Raw genomic sequence first — 20,431 nt, 5'->3', positions numbered from 1 at the left:
CCCCGTGCCAACTCGCCAGCGAGGACGACGCGTCCCTTCAGCGGGATGCAGGCATGGCTCAGTAGCACCACCTGCTCCTTCTGGCCCTCGCGTGCGCGTTGTTTAATTTTTTGAAGCTCTTTTGAGCATTACAAACCAAGCACATGAACTATCAGACAACAAAGTTACCGCAGAGGCAGTGACGGCTCGTTAGCGCTCTGCCATGTCATTCGGCACGGAAAGGTTCTGCCGGCTCCGGGTACCGCGCCGGCAGTCGTCCCACGCAGCCCTCGGATGAGAACGTGACCGCCTGCCCTGCCAGGGCTGCTTGCTCACCCCACACCGCCCTGGACATCAGCCCCTCGGCACAGAGAATCAGAGACGGCACCGGGCACTGGGGAGGGTGGGAGGCGCTCAGCGCCGCCAGCGGCTCCGCGGGGGGATGCACCGCGTGGCCGGCAGCAGCCGGGGCGGAGGATTCACCTTCCTGCTGTACCTGAACAGAGCCGCTTGGGAAGAGCGGGAATAAAAGTTGTTATTTTTGCAGACCGTAGAAATGCTGAAATCCAATTCTCCATCAGACTGGTTCTTCCTGTCAAACACCCCCAACCCGCTCCCGTGCGAGTTCCTATTTCTATGAAATCCCCCTCCAGTGCTTGGGCTCGCTCGGCCGTGCTCCGCCTTTGCAGCTCACCCTTCAGCGAAGTAAGAAAGTAACCCGTCCAAACACCCCATCGCCGGGCACAATGTCACGTCTCCATCGTTCTTGCAAGAAAAAAAAGCTCACAGGACCATTGCTTATAAAAGCACACAGGTTTATTGCATATCAATCTCATGTATAAATTCATTGTAGCATTGGAAAGATTACATTTGGTATACATTCCTATTCTACAGCATTAACCTCAAAATCAGCTTTTTCTATTCATTATTTTAAAGGAATTTCTCTACACAAGTACATTTGTCTTTTATCACAAGCATCAAAATGAAATCTGTAAAATCGCTTTTTTAATTATTTTCTACACTTCATATCTTTTATTTCATTATGCTCCCAACAAAGCGATTTCATATTAATTAATAACTGCCAACACTTTTTTTTTCTTCCTTGGCAGTTCGAGGCTTCTAGCCTCGGACGCAAAATCTAATCACATATACAATAAGTGCATCTACGGAATTTTTTTCTTTTTAATAAAAATTTCACAAACAGACACAATAATGACTGCTAAACACAAGTCATGCACAGTTTACTTATAAACATAACAGAAGCAATATACAATCAAGAATGATATGGAACAAGCACCATCCTCTTTCTCAATGTTTTTTAAACATTATATGAAAACCAGACATTTACAATTGATTTAAAAAAACACTATACAGTTCTAAAGAAAAAAAAAAACAACCAAACCTAAATCATATCTGTATTGTAACAATGGGAAAAGGAATGACATAGGATGCACAGATTTATGATTCTTGCAAGCACAATATATATATGTTTTAAATTACATCTTCTGCAGGCTGGAAATGACATCAGGGCAAAACATCTCTTGCTTTGAAGAGAGCAACGAGAATGTAAAATACATTGAGAATGACTTTCAGAATTACTTTGTTCACATGTGAATTGCACATTTGGAAATCAAAGCTGCCTTTTTTTTCTTTTTCATTCTTTTTCCAAAGTGGTAATAAGAATTAATGACAGAAGAAAGAGAAAAAATAACCTTGGAATCATTCAATAACATTTTAATCACAGTATCACTCAACACTACAGAGAAAAAGTTTCATGGCTTTGTGAAAGCACTACTGACCATCGCTCGGGAGCAGAGGGTTTTGCCCTTATGTTACCAGCACTGACGCGCGCGGACCGCGTCGCCCCCGGCCCGTCTCCCCACGGGCAGGAACGGGCAGGTCCCCGCACCGCGACGCTCTCCCCCTTCCCCCGCCACACACACACACACAAAATACAGCACGAAAAAATCGAATGTAAGTCAGTAGATTGAAATGGGCTGAGGGGAGGGGGGGCTCACAATCCAGTGCTTTGATGCTTAGAGTCAAACACGTTCACGTCATTGTGCAAGTGCTTTTCGAAACGCTTCGTATCAAGTGAAAAAGAAGCCGTTTGTCAAGAACGTCTATTGGAAGTCTAAGTGCTGATTAGGGAGAAGCGGAAAGCTTCCACTAGTCTGTTTTAAGCCAGACAGAAACCAAGCTTTGTGTTCCGTCCCGGAATGCAGTTGAGCCAACTGGGCTGATGTTCTGCTGATTTCGCCCCGTTTGGTTCGGCGTTGCTGCCGGCGCTGGGCTGCTCCCGCGCAGCCCTGCACATCCGCCCGCTCCTGCTGCACCTGGGCAGCGCAGGGCGCAGCCGGCACGGGGCAGGCGCCAACGGCACGCGGCACGCGCCAACGGCACGCGGCACGGGGCATGCGTCAACGGCACGCGGCCGGTGCGGCCGCCCGCCCCGCAGCAACACCCGCGGGCACCGCACAGCAAAGCAGGCGCCGCAGGGGAGAACCCCGGGGAGAACCCGTGCGGCACCTGCAGCTCCTGCGCCCGCCGCAGCCATTCCCACCCCTCCCGCTGCCGGGGGCCGCGCGGGCGAGGGAAAGGGGAAGCACAGACATCGGACCCATCTTCTCCTCCCTCCCTAGCTCGGGCGGAACGGTCTACCTGTGGTCAAAGCCGCATCCAGGAGAAGCGAGGACCCTTCTCGGTGCGGCTTCACTTGGGCAGCGCCGAACAGCCGGGCACGGCCAGGGGCTGTCAGGTTATCTGGTTATACCAAACACTCACGGGGCTCCTCCCGCTCTCTCCTCCTCGCTGCTGTGGCAATATGGCTATGAGATGTGAAAACACTTTCAATAAATAGATCCTACGCAAATACTCTTGGTTTACACCCCACCTCGAGCGGTGCCCTGGCTTTCCACCAAACAGCAATTCCAGACCTCGCTGTACCGCGCCGGGGTCACGGCCATCAGGGCCCGTCACCGCCAAGGGACCCAGACCCTCCCGCCGCCGGACACAAGCTGCGCCCCGATGGCAGAACCGGCCGCGGCACACGCACCTCTCGGGGAAACTGCCCTCGAAATAAGGGATCGCTTTTGTCTACAACAGCAAATCAAAACCTAAACATCTGCTCTGAGTTGCAACACGTTTCAAGTGCAATTGAATGACAGCTACGAGATAAATAGAGATTCGGTGAGGCTTTCTCTTTATTTATCTTAACTGCGGAGAAATTAAAACTTGTAATCAGTGCTAAATCAGAGGAGTTGGGAGATCATACAACAAACGGAGACGCTAGCTAGAGAAAACGGGAAGAAAACCCAATTAGGAAATACGTAAAGAAAAAAAAATATCATTTCATGATTTAAAAAACTCTATTTTTAATGTCCTTCATCCCTGGCTGGATTGTACCTGCCCGTCCCGGGGCGGCACCGCGCCGCAGAGCCGCGGGGAGCGGGGGCAGCCCTGCGAGGGAGGGAGCGACGGCGCAAGCGCAGGCAGAGTCAGGAGCTGCTCCCGGAGAAACACGGCGGGGGCAGGAGGGCCGAGACACTGAGGGGAAAACCACATACACCCCAAACCAACCCCCGCAGTGACGTGTGCGTTGCTCAGGACTCGACCCACGTTTTGGAGACCAGCTCACTGCTGCTCCGTCGGCTGCTCCGTCACCTCCTCCTGCGAGGGGCGGGATGCCGACCTCCTCCAAGATCGCTTCGTGGATGAGCACAGCACCGGCTCAGAGGGTGCCGACACTTGCTATCACCCACCGATCTCGTTCCAGCGAGGCAGGCAGTGCTGCGGCCCCTATCACAGAGATGCTCAGATGTACGGTTTACTCCGAGCAAGCGCTCGGGGAGCCGCGGAGCCGCAGCTCAGGCGTCAGGACCGACCCGTCCCCGTGCTTAAGGCTGGGCCATGCTCCCGTGCCCTCCTGGAGCGGGGCCGTCGGTGCCGAGGGCTGCTCCTCAGGCACGGCGCCATCGCTCGCCGGCAGGGTGCCGTGGCTCGCCGGGCTCCCGCGTCCTTAGCCGGCCCTCTGCCCGCTCCGCGGCGCCCGGCTCGCCGTGCGCGGCGGAGGGGCGCGTGGGAAGGGGCTGCTCGCTCGCTGCTGGAGGCCGCGCCGGCTTTGCACCCGGCCGAGGGAATAAATAGAAACCTGCGGCTGATGCGGCGCTCGCTTCAAGGCAAGTGTAGGAAAACGTATGATTGTCTGGCGAGGCGGCAGCAAGAGCAGCAGGATTGATCGGGGTCATTTGGCACACGGACAAACTCTTCCTACTCCCTGGTCATCAATCATACAACGTACAACCTCAAGTACACAATTTTGGTCCTTCACTACGTACTTATATTAACATTATTTCTTCACAAGAATGATATCTAATGCAAAAAATACTGTTAAGGAAGAAATAAAATAGGAAAAGAATTAGCAAAAAATTACAAGTTATATACAGATTAAAATAAATTCCATCAGGAAAAGAAACAACTCTTTTATTATTTTCCGTTGGCCCCCGTGGGAATAACTTAAAGGCCAAGCGCCTGGGCAGGGCTGTGCTGCCGCAGCAGCAGAGGCAGATGTGCCGGGACGGGGCCGTCCCGTCTCCTTCGCAGAGCCTGGGTTCTCCTGGCGTTGTCGGCTCTCGGCCTCTCTTTGCCCCAGAGCTTTGTGCAAATACATGAAGCAGTTCGGTCACACTGACTGTTGGTCTCAGAGCCGTGGGCACTTTCACAGGGTGTTGTGGAAAACCAAAAAGGAAGGGTGAATGTTCTTGGAAAACACACTGATGCTGCTAATTTACCTGTTGTTCCTTCTGTACCAAAGCTACCCTAGATGCTCTCCTCTGTGGACAGGCGGAGGCTCCCGGCTATCTAAAACCAGCCTCACGCGTGTTCTTGGGTACGAAGAGCGAATTACAAAGGTATTGTTCCTAACACAACCGCCGCTTTTTTCGCGTAGCTGTTGCCTTTGTTTTAGCAGGCGGGGATGAGCCTTCGCCACCGTGTCCCTTCACACCGCACTGGCACAGAAGCCTCCGCCTGTTCCTTTCCACACCAAGGCGGCAGAGGGGCTGCGCGTGTCAAGTATTTCCAGGCAGATATACTGACCGCCGTGTGCTGTTTCTCTGAAATCCGCCATTAATCCAGTTCTGCAAGCAGTTGTCACCCCGCACAATACTCACTAGAGGCACACCCAGCACTAAAATATGCTGAAATCACCGGGAAATGTTCCCCTCGACCTGCCCGGCTTTGGACGCAGCCTTTCCCCGGCCAGCCCCCCGGAGCACCGCCGGCCGCCCCGCACGTCGCGGGCGCCGAGCCGCCACGGGCACAACGCAGGGGCACGCGCCGGCACTCGTGGTGCGACGCCGGGGCACGCGCCGGTGCTCAGCGGGAGGAGTCGTCCAGTCCTCGGCACTTCTCATCTTTAGACGCTGCAATTAGAACATTCTCAGGACACACACTCTGAACGTTGTCTGTGTAGCCAACGTCATTCTTTGCAAGGTCTAACTGCTTTCCCGACTAGTCTGTAATTCAGCTTTACCGCAAAATCACTGCTCCAGCAGCAGATTGTAATCGCAGTGTCGAACAGCACAAACAGCATTTCTGGAGGCTGCTTTGTATCAGTGAAGAAGATGAGACTTTGAAGTGATTTAAAATCACTCATAAAATATCTGCGAGCAATTTTAGAGTCAGAGAGACAATTTGATTCTTAGCTATGTGCTTGAATAGAGAGGGGTGTACCCCCGAGGTTGCTGAAGCAAGGAAATTTTAATCTTTCTACTTAAATTACAGGCCAAACAGCAGTGTGCTACGCATACGCAACCATCCAGCATACCAAAACAACTGCACGAGTCAGAAATTTCTGCCACGATCCCCGGATGCTACCAACGCAGAGAGGACGTCGCTCTAAAAAAGCCCTGGGAGATAAATGAGAAGACGTGTCGGAGTTGCCCTCCGTACGGCCGGACTCGCCCACCACCCACACGTTCTCGCACGCAGCTGCACCCTTCGGCCACGGCCTCACCGCGGCACCTCTCAGCGGCGCAGTGGCGGGGCGCTGAGGGCAGCGCGCGCGGTGCCGCCGTCCCACTCACCGGCAGAGCCGCCGAGCACGGCTTTTTCTGAAACACCCCCCACGCTCCAAGGCCGAGCAGCGGCTTGGGCTCACAGGCACGAGCAGAGAAGGAAAGCGCGCCGGACCCTGCGGCGTAGGCACACACAGAAGGGCATTCAGGGCACAGCCCGTGACCGTGAACCACATATTTGGGTGATACATGGATAACCCCAACCTCAGCAATGCTCCAGGCTGAAGATTTCTCAACCGGGACGCTGCATGCGGTGAATCACGACTGCAGGCGACGTGGCCTCACGCTGGCGAAGCTTCACACTGTGCCAATACGTTTTGTTGGGAACAAAGGATAGGACGGTATTTCTGCGGGAGCACAGAATTTCAGATTCTTTCGGGGGTCAACTAAACGGGTTGAATTTACCCCTCCCTGGTATAACTCCAGCGACTATGTCAGAATTGCACCAGGGATAGGTCACACCTGGCTCTCCTTCCTGATTACTTGACTGTTCAGCTGAATTGAAAGGAAATGCTACGGAATGGTTTCAAGCTTTCGCGAACGCGCAGGCTTTACTGGCTCAGTGACACCGCTTTGTAACGTCAGAGGGGCCAATATTTGATTGCACTGTTGCAATTCGTGCCTTGCTCATGCTATTCCTACAGAGCGTGAAATCCCAGGGCTGCATCAGGGTTATCCAGTTTTGGAGAGGTTCATTCTGATAAATTAGAAACGAAAACTCTGGATAGGTAAAAATGCAGGACTTGTAGGTCGGATGCGACAGGTTTCCTTCTCAGCCGAAAGTCCAGACGACTCCCTGAGGCCCTCTCATCCATCTTCTGCTTGCTAGGAGTTTTGCTAGGATAATTGCAGCACCACCGCCTCCTCGCTTGGACTCTGGCCAGTGCCTTGTTGACCTCTCAGAGGTGGTTGATGGGGTTAAAGGTCCCCGACTCTGAAGCTGCTCCTGCCATGTCCAACCAAGCACCCAGAGAGTTCTGGGAGGACGCGTGGAGGGGAGCGTTCTCAGACAGGGACAGCATCATTGCATAAGCCTGGAGGAGGAGAGAGCAACGCAGAGGACAGGCGTGAGTGCACGCGCGGGACAGGCTGTAACAACCCTGGGGAGCGCAGCACCTCCCAGCCCTACAGGAAACGCGGGGCACCCACCAGCCTTCGGCCGGGGCTCGAACCGTGCCAGCAGGTCTACACGTACAGGGTAACACCCAGCGCTCCCACGGCTCAAACCTGCCACGGGGTCTCAGGCAGCTGTAGGGTTGGTCGGCAGAGGCCATCGTTCCCATTGGCTTTTTCAGGACCAAGTCCATCCCGCGCCAGCTCTGCGCTTGGTCACAAACCCACACGCTTGGTTCTAGGCTCCGCTCTTGGGGGAAAGCAGCCGCGTGCGGAATGCCAATTACTTCGTTTTGTTGTTAAAATAAGTACACCTCCAGACAAGCAAGTGGCCAAGGGAGGCCAGGGCTCGGCCGCATGCCGCAGAAACGGCGCAGCAATATCCACGCCAGCCGCGGGCAGCGGGCTGCCTGTCCCGACTCACTGCTTGGCACGAGCTCCCTGGGGCCCGTAGGTAATACGGAATATAGGCACGAAATGCTTACTGGCATTCCCGGTGTGTTCGTGTGCTCTTGCCAGGGTAGATTTATTGCTGCAGTGAAATGGTTAAAAGTGTCTGCTGAGAAAAATGCACCGAGACACCTGCTTTCTCCACAACAATCTGCCTGCTGCTGCGTAACCTAGATGCTCTCCCCCTTCCAAGACTGCTCGTCCCATACACCTTCGTGTCCTTCCACAGCCCACACAGGCGTGTGAAGACTTAGGTAGGCAGATGATAACCTCACACGCAGGAGGTGAAAGCCATTGTAATTGCCACCCATGACCTGAAACAGAGGAGGACGTGGTCCCCACTGTCCCTGGTCAGCATTAGCTGGTGCAATGCACGCTCCTGCTTGGCAATGGAATTGTGGCCGCGTGGCCCTCTGCTTCACACCGAGGTTGCACCACCCACCCACAATCCTTTGCAGGGCAGCAGACAAAGGCCACACGTTATCTGGGACGTGAGTACAACGCTCAGTGCAGCAGGACCCTTAGTAACGCAACGGTAATGGTGACAGTTATGCAAGTTCAGCCTCTGCTCTTAAAAGCGGAGAGTCAGATCTACTTGTCAGGTCAACACGTTCATGCATTGTAGGTGTGTGCTGGAAGAGGTACAGCTTTGTAGCGCTGCACACACGCACGCTTCTCAAACTGCTTAGAAGAAGGGCAGCCACAAAGGAGTGTTGTGCTGCGCACACTGATGTTGTTTTACAACTACATTTTGTGCACAAAAGATGGTTCGAGTCATTTAAGTTACTTATTGTGATTTAAGCGTAACCAGTCCTGCGTCTCATACCCTGGAACATCGGTTCAAAACCCCAAAGTACCCCACCCCATCCAAGCGTAGGCTGCACCTGCCAATGCAGCACAAATTTTAAAGGAGCGAGCCGGACCCACGCAGTTAGTACGTTTGGCATATTAGTAACAGGACAGATGTAAGAGTCAGGCAAGTGGCTTGTGTTTAAATTAGCTTCACCCCCCCAAAAAAGCTGCATCTTATCTTCAAGCAGACCTTCCCCAGCATCACTACTAGCACCTACTGTGAAGGAGGACAATAATTTCACAAGTTTTGGGTGATGATAAATAAAAATCACGTTCTGCTTGGCCGCTGCATTAAGCTACTGCTTTGCTGGACGTTTCAAACAGATTTCAAGTCAAATTCTGTTGCTTGAAGGTTAGAAAGGGCCTCCAAGACAAGAGCTGCACTCAGCCCCCGTGAAGGGTTGCGCATGCTCTCTCCAGTCCAGTCCGGTGAGGTAACTTCATTGAACAGTTTTTTCTGGGAATGCTTTTGTAGGGACCAAGATACGAACTTCATAAAACTAGACCGAGTATTTTGGTTTAATGAAAAAGCAGAAAGCACAAACGGACCTGCCCCACGCCCCCAGATTTTTCTCAAAACTCCAATAGGCGCTGTGATGTCATTTTGAGGTTTCTTGGTGGGTCTGAACTGGTCTGGCTCAGAAGGCAGATTTCCGTTTTATGGTTCGCTTTTAGAAATCGGGGTGATATAAACGAGGAAGCCCTCTAGACGTGCCCAACTGCAACTCCTGGAAATACTATTGTCTATTACACCTTCTACAACCAAAGCCAAGGATACTTTATTACTGTTCCTGCAGACCAAACCTCCAGTTTCTTAGTATATACCAACTGAAGACCCGTCCCAAAGTATAAATAAATAATAGTCATAAAAACATTTATACAGACAGAGAAAAACAGACAGATGCCTCTATCTTTGTATACCTAAGCATGTTCTGGCAGCACAGGCTAAATGATAAATTGCTCCGGTGACCTAAAACTGCTGCCCACTCCGTTCCTCCTCTCTTTTAGTACAGTTGCAACAGACACGGTTCGCATATGATTCAGGCATCAGAGGCAGAATTCCTGCTCACCGGAAGGGGAAAATAAACCTTAGCTAAAGGAGGCCAGCTGCTTGCTAATCCTATCGCAGGTGCTGGCGGCAAGCTAGATAAAATGTTCTGTCATATACCTACCTGGTTTTTAGCCTGCCTGTACAGAGTCTGTTTTATTGTCTCAGAGTCTAAGGTGGAATTAAACACATCTTTAACTTCAAATGCTTCCTCGGCTGCTTTGCGAAGATCCAGCCCCTTCCCAAAATTCGGCATCTGCTCCAAATCTAACAAGCCGGCTTCGTCCTCCTCAATACACCTGTACCAATGACCAGGGGAAGGGGTTGACCTGTTGTTAGCTCATCTCACCGTTCACATCTAGGCAAGGCGAGGGTCGCTACCCCAGTGCCTGCATGCACATCCCATGGGGTCTCACAAGCCACATGCATGAACTGACAGACAGACAAACACCAAAACGACACAAAATGCAAGGAGCAAAGAAAAAGTGGAGCGCGTGACGATGCGCAAGCAAGCATTAGTGCTATAGATATGTGTGATTCAGCGCGGCTACAATTCGCTTTGGTCTTCCCTATGGAGATGTCCAATTGCTGCCCACAAATGTTTGACACCGGATCAATGTCTGAAGACCACCGCTGCATTTTCTTTGAGTTGCAATGAAAATAGTGATGCACTGAGATCAGGTAAGATACTTGCATCATGGGACATTTGTTACGAATACCAATTGGGAAACTGAGGGGTGGGGGGAGGGGGAAGCTAAGCCTATACACTATGTGCAACAAACTTCAATTTTAGAAGTGTCTAGACATGGCTTGACCTTGGGAAAAAAAAGGCTTCACTTTCTCCCAGAGCTCTGAGAATTCCACTTGAAGTCAACACTTTGCTACAAGTAAAACGGGTAGAGCAGCAATAAACAGATTGCATACATATGCCTCTTCCTTTGCCCTGACCAGTGTTTCAGAGAACTGTGGTACCCTGAAAATGCTGTTTTGTGTGTTGGACTAACTGTTCTCCTGATATAAACTTCTCAAGTCTTGGATATACACCTTATCACAGGTTCTCCGTGCAGTCCACTTGTTTCGTGTCCCCCGCCATGGTGAAAATGGAATCTCTCAAGTGAATGCTTAAATCAAACTGGAGGTATGATATATGGCTTGGAAAATAAAACAATAGCACTCACAATCTACCACTGACACAGGGTCAGAAGTCTGAGCCCCATTTGACTTCTCAAAGGGAATGGCCCACCTCACCTTCGGGTGTGGTCAAAGCTCATGGTGAGAGATGTGGGCTCTTCATCTTCTTCATCCTCAAATGCTCCTCGGGGCTCCGCGGTGGGTGATACTGTTTCATCCTGTGACTTCCCTGTCAGGCTGTCATCATCTTCCTCTTCCAGTTCTTCATCTTCATCATCCACGTCTTCTGTTTTCTCATTTGCTAATCCATGACACTGGGAGTTGCCATCGATATCCTGGATTTCTGGCCTGAAATATTTGGTCACAGCAGGGAAGAAGAAAGAAAAGAAAAAAAGAAAAGATGCCAAATGCGTAAGTCATGCCTTTTCACTGTAATGCAAGACTTTGATAATTTTATACATATGTACAAATACAGAGACATATTTATATACATATACATATTATTTAAACTGCAAGGAAAAGGAAAACCGACATGTTTCAGACATTTACAAATCAGCCTCCGCAGCGTCTTAAGGGCTAATAAGCATGTCGAGTATATACCAACCCCAATGCTTTTCAAACTAGAATTTTGTCTAGTCTGGATTTAAATGATGGTTTTCCATCTCTTAAAATACAGCATCAGTGGGACAAGTGGCCTTCCTCCTTCTCTGTGGGACTGCATTCTAACAATCTCCCTTCGAGCAACCAGAAGGAGGATGCTTCCTCACGCTGTAATCTAACAGCCAGCCTAAATTCTCCCTCCTATTACTTTTGCTATTCGTGCCCATACGGACCTAGCGGACTCCACAAAACCAGCAGTTTTGCAGCACGTTAAGAGAACGAGAGTGGGGTCATCAGCCCTGTGGACTTGGAACCCAACAGGATGCCACCCACTGCCATAAAATAAGATTAACATCTTCACCAGAAATTTTACGTCGGCGTGTTCCACGCTTCTTACTGTTCTTTACGTGGTTCACATCATCACGTGGATTTGTCATGCTTACATTTTGGACTTAAACCTTAGTATTGGCATTAAATAGCTACTTGTGAAAACAGGAGAGCAGCAGGTGAAAATCACTCGGTCAAAATAAGGTTTGTGATAGGGACAGATTTGAAACAAACTAATAGACTGGAAAAGCAGGCGCCTCCGGTGTCCTTAACCAGTACTCCCTGACTGGTGACGGACCAGGCCACGTGCCTTCACAGCAGAAGGTAATAGTTCAACAATCACATTTTTATCTAGAGAAGAAACTGTGTTTTCTCACAACTGTTGCGCTGGAGCCAGTGGCAGCAGTCTGCCTGACTTCTTTTAGAACAACTTCTCTGGAAATTTGCTCCACCGGTGGCTCCCACTGGTCTCCAACCACTAGTGGCTCTCTGGTGTCAGCCCTCCTGACTTAAGTCACTTAAAGTCACTGAAAAGACCTAACATGGCTTAGAGCTTGAAGTTGAATGCATTTTCCTTCCAAACTGTTACATTTCTCTTTTTGAGTGTTTTACATCAAGTACTGCAGCACAGAGGCTGACTGGTCTTTCAACCACGTTAACAATAGATGTCACCAGACAATTTTATTTGCTTGTCTACCTTTTATCTGCTAAAGTTGATGCTTGATTCATCTCACTATTTGCAATAAAATTTCTGATTTCAGAGAAATACGAATCCTCTTTTTCATCTAAAAGTGCATGGTTGTCTGATTCCGAGTTTGGGGAAGAGGCACTGGTCCCAAGGTGGTTCGTAATGACTCCCGAGTGCTGGCTCACTGAGTGAGAAACAAGAAAAGAGAACAGGAGAAACCATCAGATATTGTCAAAGCTATTATTAAGAGGAAAAATAAAGGAGGAATGTTACGTAACAATCCTCTCACTAAATATTAATAATTTAACATGTAAGAGAAATCTCATGGACCAAAGCTGCCAAAGGAAGCTCATGTTTTCCAGGCTTGAGCCACAGAGAGATCTCCCCCGCAGTGCCGCCTCCAGCTCTGGAGCTCCCAACATCAGAAGGCCACAGAGCTGTTGGACCGGGGCCAGAGGGGGCCCCGGAGATGCTGGGAGGGCTGGAGCCCCTCTGCTGGGAGGACAGGCTGGGAGAGGTGGGGGGGTCAGCCTGGAGAAGAGAAGGCTCCGGGGAGACCTCAGAGCCCCTTCCAGTGCCTAAAGGGGCTCCAGGAGAGCTGGGGAGGGACTCTGGGTCAGGGAGGGGAGCCATGGGACGAGGGGGAATGGTTTTAAACCAAAAGAGGGGAGATAGAGATGAGATATTGGGAAGAAATTTTTCCCTGTGCGGGCGGTGAGCCCCCGGCGCAGGGTGCCCCGAGAAGCTGTGGCTGCCCCATCCCTGGAGGTGTTCAAGGCCGGGTTGGACGGGGCTGGGAGCAACCTGGCTGGGGGGAGGTGGGTTGGAACTGGATGATCTTTAAGGTCCCTTCCAATCCAAATCATCCTATGATACTATGATTCTATGATAACATAAGTGATATTTAGCATTTAAGGATGGTACGTACAATTTAAGAACCACTCTCCATTGCATAGCTGTTTGCCTATAATTTTGCCATCTCTTTTTCCTAGGCGGGGCAGTCAGTTGGCTTCAGCACAGGGATTTCTTCCTTCAGTTTTTATCTTAAGTCAAAGTAAATTTACCTTCTTGGACTTCACAAAATGCATTTCCGTTTGAGAACTCTCGGTAGAGCTTGACACGTCCACATCAGCGTTGTACCAGGAGCTCTCACAGTGCCAGGTTATGCTCCCTGGGCAGAGTTCCCAGGAAGTTAGTATGACGATCGCTCTTTTGTGGACGGGAAAAGGCCATGTATAAGTAATACCTGACAGGAGCGTGGCAGAGCTGAGGACTGTGCATCAGCGCATGTGTGTTACAATTATGCTCTGCGGACAAAGGCACCTCTGGCCGCATGAGGAACTGGCGTTTGGTTTTGGCTGACTGATGACACTCAGCCTTAAGAACACAGTGCTTTCCATAAAGGCTTCCCAGGGACCAGAGAGCCCAGCCCATGGTGTCTTCTGCCTCCAGCGCCCCGACAGAACCGCACAGCAACGCCCCTTCCTACCTGGAACGTTCTCGTGTTCGTGCTTCTTAAGATGTCGGTCCAAGTTGGTCTGCTGCCCAAAGCATCGGTTACACAGGTGGCATTTGAATGGCTTCTCCTTGTTATGGATGTTTCGAACGTGCCGCTGGAGGTTGGAGGAAATGCTGAATGACCTGTCACAGTATTTACACCTGAAAAATAGAAGCAAATGCCAAAGAGTGCAGCGTGAGGAAAAAAAAGAAAAAGAAAAATCTGACTATCAGAAAACCAGAAAATGTCGGTCTATAAATCTTTACTCAGCTGAGGACCTGGGAAGCACAAGGCATTAATCATTCCAGACAAATCTGATATTATTGTTATTCAAGGAGCACAAAGAAAGGATTAGGATTAATTAAGAAGTGAGCCGTCCAAACAAATAAGAATTTTACACAAAATAATTACTTTTCCACACATGAATGTAAAAATAAGAAAGGTGAATTTATTTCTTCCACCCTTCTCATTTTGTAGGGGAAGTAGGTGAAATATGGCCGTGGAGGGAGGAAAAAGAAGACAGAAGGAGAAGAAAGAAGGGAGATTAAACGTATAAAATAGTTATTAGCTAGCATATCCCTACATGACACAGTTATCTGGACACACAGAAAACTCCAGATTTATTTGTGAAATTCCTCGTGGTACTCAAGATATAGGCAGTACAGCATGCCTTTAAAGGCAATTATGGTTATTATTACAGTACAATAGCTCCCAAGAAATACACCGTAGTTTCCAAACAGGGTAAGATTTACTCCCGTGTAGCGAATATCTGGTTTATGATGAAAAAATGTGGAACGTAGGAGCCAGGCCAGAACGTTTAGAGAAACCGCTGAGCGAAGAAACGTTCCCTCTTTGAAACGAACCTCTGCAGGACCCACGGTAGGCGTGCTGGAGGCTCGCTCAAAGCTGCCACCCCCCTCTCTGGGTTCACATTCCCTCCAGATAAAAACGAGCCTTTGCTAAACCGTGGTGCTTTGTGAACTTGGGACCTCGACTCCCCTTCCAGCGCAGAACGAGAAGGCAGCCAGCGGACTGAAGAGGGCAGCTTTGAGCCACAGTGAAGAGTTTCAGCGCTAAAGCTATAGAAAATCTAATTCCTCTTTGAATCCGCCTGAATCCCTCATTAGATCTCCCTTTAAATACGTCATTTGTACCTCAACAAAGCTGCTTTCCTCATGGCTCTACTTCCAAAACCCACGAGAAGTAGAAGCCTTTCTCCGCTACAGACCTCTGCAAATCCTCTACACTTACAGGGCAAAATAAAAACTGCTCTTAAGCCCTCGTAATTCCAGAACAAAACCGCTTGCTTTAAGCAGAACTGCTCTGTGCTCCTCTAACTGAGGGCAAAATTTGTCAGTCACCGAGCTGAGCTACCATTCAATGTGCCATGAAGATGGTGGCGCATTCGTGCGCGTTTTAGGGAGGCCATTAGTTCACGGTGTGAAGAGGGCACACAGAGCCGATCCTGTGCCTCTGCCATTCAAGTAGGAAACTGGATTTGCCTCGACACTACGGACATAGTATTGTTTCCTACAAACACCGCGGGTTCAAATGCAGGAAGGAGGTTTAAGTGTAAAAATTCTATGCTGTGAAACACACACACAATTTCCAGATGTGCTACAGCTGTGATTTTTATTTGGTCTCTAAAAATAAATTGATATTATTTTTGGAAATAGCAGAGATGCATTTATGAAACACTCTCCTCACTGAATGTTTATGGATTCCATGTCCACCTCCGAATTTCCTACTGTTAAATCACCAAAAAGAATGAAGATAGTTCAAATAATGAACCTTTAATATTAACCTAGGAAGAACGCAAAATCTCTTTTTCAACCACAGTTTTCTCAAAACTTTCAAAAGTTTTTCTTTTTCTTATTTTTTTTTTTTCAAAAAAAAAACCCCAAATTGAACAACCAAAGAAAAACAAGACATTATTTGAAGATCAGCAAGAGCAAGCACAGCTTATATAGGGAGAGTTAAACACACGCAGACTTCCCGCTCTCATTCTCCTCCTATCTGCTAGCAACCAATGAGTCCGCTTGCGGCGGCTGCCAGGCTTCCGCGGCTTCTGCCGTTCAGCACTTCCGAAAACCGAAATGGCCAAACCAGCCCATACCCCGATATCCCGGTTATCCTACAGGACTTCCATAAGCAGTTTGGGCCAGTTTATTTGTACAGGTGTTGTACCCGCAGCCCCCTCCTGGTCTCTGCCGATGCCCGAGGCTCTCCCCCGGTCCCCACCAGCCCTGTGCCCTTCTGAACCAAACCCTCCTGCGGCGGTGTGTGCCCGGTGCCGGGCACAGCGGGGGCACGGGGGGCTCCTGGGCGCCGCCGTGCTTACGGCCGCCGCGGCTGCCCACGCCGGCTCTCGCCCGCGTTACTCACAGGTCCAGCGACTTCAAAGGGAGCGCCTGCATGCGTCAGGCAAGAAAGAGCCGGCCCTCCTGTATGTCGATTTATTTAGATGTTCAGGAAGTCTTTGAAAAGTTTCCTTTGACAGGTCCTTGCTCTAACTATGAGCTATGTGGATCCAGGTTAGGGTACGGAGAAAGGATAAAGGGCTTGTTAAAAAAATAGAAAACAGAGGGGCATTGGCAAGGAGCAATAGCTGACGTCTGAGAGCAGAGGGACGAGGGAGACGTACTGCATTATTTGTGGTCCCGGAGGGGTCAGTGCTTGGCTCTCTGCTGGTCTTAATCTAAATAAATGACCCAGATAGAGGAACCAGCTTAAATTCGGGGAAGAGGTGAACACAGAGGCAGGAGAAGAATAAAACTCAAAAGAAGCGGTATTTGCTTTGTAAACACACTGACAAAATGCTAATAAAGTTTCTTCCTTATCAGTTTAAAGTAACACACCAATGGGCTAAAAAAAAGTCAAGCGGGAGTGAGTGATAGCTAAGAAGGAGCCAAAGGTGGAGCTGAGGAGCTCTGAGGAGCGGCGGGCGACCCGCGGGGCCGGGGGGGACGCAGGTACCTGCTCCGATACCACTGGAAGGGGAAAACCGACAGCAAAACCCGGCAACGGATGGACGAGTAACTGAGTGAATCACTACCCAGCTACGAGAGTTCGGTAACACTTCAGCTGTGACAGAAAGGCCTCGGACAACACGTTTTGTAAAGTTTCGACAGCGGGACAGCACTTGCAAAATTTTGCACTTATTCGGTGATGCACGTGGGCTCTAAAGACAGAACCGCAGTAACAAAGCACAAAACACACGGACAGCTGCTCCTCCTCCGAGTAACTCCTTCATCTCGAACGCATTCATAGCAGGGATGAATTCAGGCTACATTTAAAAAAAAAAAAAAACCAAAGCGAAAGAGGAGGATTTTATTGAACTATGTGCAATCTTAAACGAGAAGGCAGACGTCAGCCTTAGCTGTTAGTTTCAGCTTAATGCAGATAACAGGACACGGGGCCTAAAAGGAAATTAAAGAAAATCAAATTCAAAACAGACGTCAGGAAGCACATCTTTATAGGAGGAATCACAACCTCCCAGGCAACGCTTCGGGACTGGGTGTAATTCAAGGATCGATTAGACGGCATCCTGGAGGGAACGGACATTTGAAAGCAGAAAATAAAGTCCTGCTGAACCAAACGGCTTTTAGCTGTTCTTAGCCCGGGTTTTACGTAGTTTACGCGGTTCTGCGATCCCAGAGAATGAAAGCAAAACCAAGAAGCAAACCCACAGCCACGACACACCCTTACGCTCACGCGCCCCAAGCGCTGCGACCTCCCCCCAGAGCTGCCTCTGCCGGGCTCGGCTTGGGATGCTCGGAATGACAACAAAGTCCTACTTTTTGTGACCCGAGTTTCCAGCTAAGTCTGGCAGGATTTCACAAGCCCAACTTATTTTGCATTTCTCTGAAAGTAACAGTGAGGTTTGACAGTCCTTTTTACCACTGGGTTTTGAAATACATACGACTGAATTTTGGATTTGCTGTGGAAAAGCAGAGTGAAAAGCAGCGTGTGGAATTCCACTCTGCAGCATTTGCCCTGCAGTCTTTTCAAATCAGTGGATTTTTAGGGAAGGGAAGTGCATTACGAGGTACTTCTTACTCTTCAAAACACACGCAGCACTTTCCCTTACAAAAAGAATGATTTTGCCTCCTTATTGCTCATGTGCTATCAATTCCTACTTTATACGTAATTAAGCAGACACCTCAGAAATTCAAGCGACTTGGCAAAAACACATCACTCATCACTGACGCTCAGGAATCAAGCCCAAAGCACCGTGTTTTCTGGCCTGCCTGTTTCTTGACCTACACTTGGACATTTGGTCAGTTTATGTTAGCTTTAAGGACATTTTAATTCATATTTGGATGAATATATAACTCTGACATAGTCAAAAGAAAAAACATTTAAATGATCAAAAAAAAAGTTACACGAAAGACATCAGTAAAACACTGAAAAGTCATCAACCTCCTTTTACCTGCGTAAAGTCAGCACTTAAAAAACAAGCTCTCAAAACAGTTATTGCCGCAAAAGTTGGAAATTTCAGTTCTCTGAGAGCACGAGAAAATCAATGACAATTAAGCTCTTCTGTAAACGTAGCACCAACTCTCAGGAGTGCTGTTATAATGCAACATTGTCCAGAAGTCAAACCTCTGTTACAAAAAAAACACGCAGGCCATTTTCTGGGAGAAGACCAGATCAAATAAATCTTTATTTTCCTAACCTTTGTTAAGTTGCAAGTCTCCTTTTTTGGAAGAAAACTGAACCAACAATCTCTGAATAATCGGGAGCGAGCATTTCAGTCAGACAGGGGTGTACAGTGAATACACAGTATTCATTCAAGGCATATCAAATAACGCAACTGAAAAAAATCAGAGCAGGGAATGGTTCCAAAATATATGTCTGCTTTGGAGAGTTTTTTTTTTATTTTTAATTTACCTAATGTCTACACTCAAAATTCTATATGGAAAAAAAAATTGACTCTGTATGTACCAGGGATTACAACGTGGGAGAGAGTAGCTTCTGAAGTTAAACTAAGCATAAAAATTTGATGTAGTTGACCACATGGCCTTTTGCTCCTCATAAATTTGTTTGTGTTCCTCTTTATATAATAACTATTACATCAGTTTTGTTGTGAGCTTATGACTGCGTACAGAAATACCATACTATTAGCTACCAAAAATGAAACCGTTAGAATTGTTACTATTGTTCCTTGATGTGCAAAACACTTACTCACATGATAGAAAACACAATGCTCGATTTTCAGTGAGCTCTCAACTCATCAGCCACTCAGTTTTGCTCATACATGTACCCATTCTAACGGGATATCTACCAAAGCACATTTGCTGCCGAAGGTTTTTGAAACTGACTGCAAAACAGGAGGAGAAAATATTGGGGGGAAGGGGAAATTCCCACTTGGTCTTCCACGAGAAACCTTCCTTCACAGACCTGTCCACACACAGCCCCTTACATATATTTTCTTGGGAGTTTTATTCAAATTTAAAACAGCCGAGCGCGACGCCCGGGCAGGAGACGGGCAGGTCGGCCATGTGCCCTCTCGCACGGACACAGTGCAAACCGCAGTACCGAAATCACATCACCTTGTCCGCAACTAGCCGAAAATAGTTCGGCCAACTGAACACGTGAAACAGCGTTTGAACTTCCCTCCTCTGATCACTCTTTTTAAACTTCGCAATTTAAGGCCGGACACTCCCTAACTCAGATTTTAAAGCAGATATACTGCCGGCCTTGCCTTTTCTTTTGCTTTTTGATCCACTGCTCCGGGCACCTCCGATACGCCTCAGGGGAAGAAAAAAAAAGCCTAGCTAGACCCAGCAGTTGACTTACTGGCAAGCCCTTCAAAACAGCCCCATTTTCAGAGACATTCAGCACCTTCGGCTGTCCTCGAGATGAATGGTTAACGTGAGTGTTCAACAACACTGCAAATCAGAGCGCTCCTTTGCCAGCATACATCTAAATACAAGTTAAGTGTCCATCTTCAAGCTGCCAAGCCTGATTATTTTTGGCTGGTACACATAACATACAATCCTATGAATCATTATATGTAATGCTACAGGACTGCGGTATTATGTTGGCACAGCTTTATAGAAAGGAGGAAAAATAACACAGTGGTGAATGAGGAGTGTGTTGGGAAAGGGGTTTTATCTGGGGGACAACATCACCTGTAGGGCTGTTCTCCAGTGTGTGTCCGCAGATGCCGTGTCAGGTTTGCTGAGCGAGGGAAGATCTTACCACAGTACCTGGACAGTGAAAGCCAAAGTAACCATCAGTGCATGACAGTCCTGCCACACCACGTCGTTTACAAACACCCTACCACCCGCTGCCACCGACACCGCTCCCCAAACGGAAAATCCCTTTATGCCCTAATAACTCTGGGCACCTACGTGCCGAGGGAGGAAGAGGTGGAGGTAACTAACAGAGCGACACCCAGCCAGGGTAGCGGGACTGACAGTGGCGAGGTGGTGGTGTAACCCGTTCCCATCAGGGACACGGACAGACGGTCCACTACGCCGCACCATTGAGAAGGGCAGGAAAAAGAAAATCCCAGTTCACACCCAAATGCCGCTGACTTCCTCGCTTCTCCTGGAGGCCTGGGAGGTACAGAGGAACTCAGCAAGGATGTAGCGGCCCATCCCCAATAGGTGTCCCCAGCTTCCACCTGAAGGCAGAACCTTCAACCTCCCCCAAGCCTA

At 48.9% G+C, this 20,431-nt stretch overlaps 1 protein-coding gene across 2 annotated transcripts in view; it reads right to left on the bottom strand.

Moving 5' to 3' along the window:
* Positions 1–6,955: 6,955 nt before the first annotated feature.
* Positions 6,956–20,431, bottom strand: part of PRDM16 (PR/SET domain 16) — a gene marked incomplete at both ends in the record, with an annotated part of 335,264 nt that continues 321,788 nt past the window's right edge. Inside the window, 6 exons of one of the 2 annotated variants that reach the window (XM_082493700.1) lie at positions 6,956–7,090; positions 9,644–9,818; positions 10,768–10,998; positions 12,275–12,449; positions 13,755–13,924; positions 19,901–19,978. In XM_082493700.1, coding sequence (XP_082349826.1) covers positions 6,956–7,090; positions 9,644–9,818; positions 10,768–10,998; positions 12,275–12,449; positions 13,755–13,924; positions 19,901–19,978 — 964 coding nt within the window. The remainder of the gene's footprint in view (positions 7,091–9,643; positions 9,819–10,767; positions 10,999–12,274; positions 12,450–13,754; positions 13,925–19,900; positions 19,979–20,431) is intronic. The other variant, XM_082493701.1, reaches the window with a different exon arrangement.

This window comes from Vanellus vanellus, assembly GCF_965231255.1.
Source record: "Vanellus vanellus genome assembly, chromosome: 20".
Lineage (NCBI taxonomy): Eukaryota > Metazoa > Chordata > Aves > Charadriiformes > Charadriidae > Vanellus > Vanellus vanellus.
The sequence above is the reverse complement of the archived record's forward strand: the minus strand, read 5'-3'. Positions and strand labels throughout refer to the sequence as shown.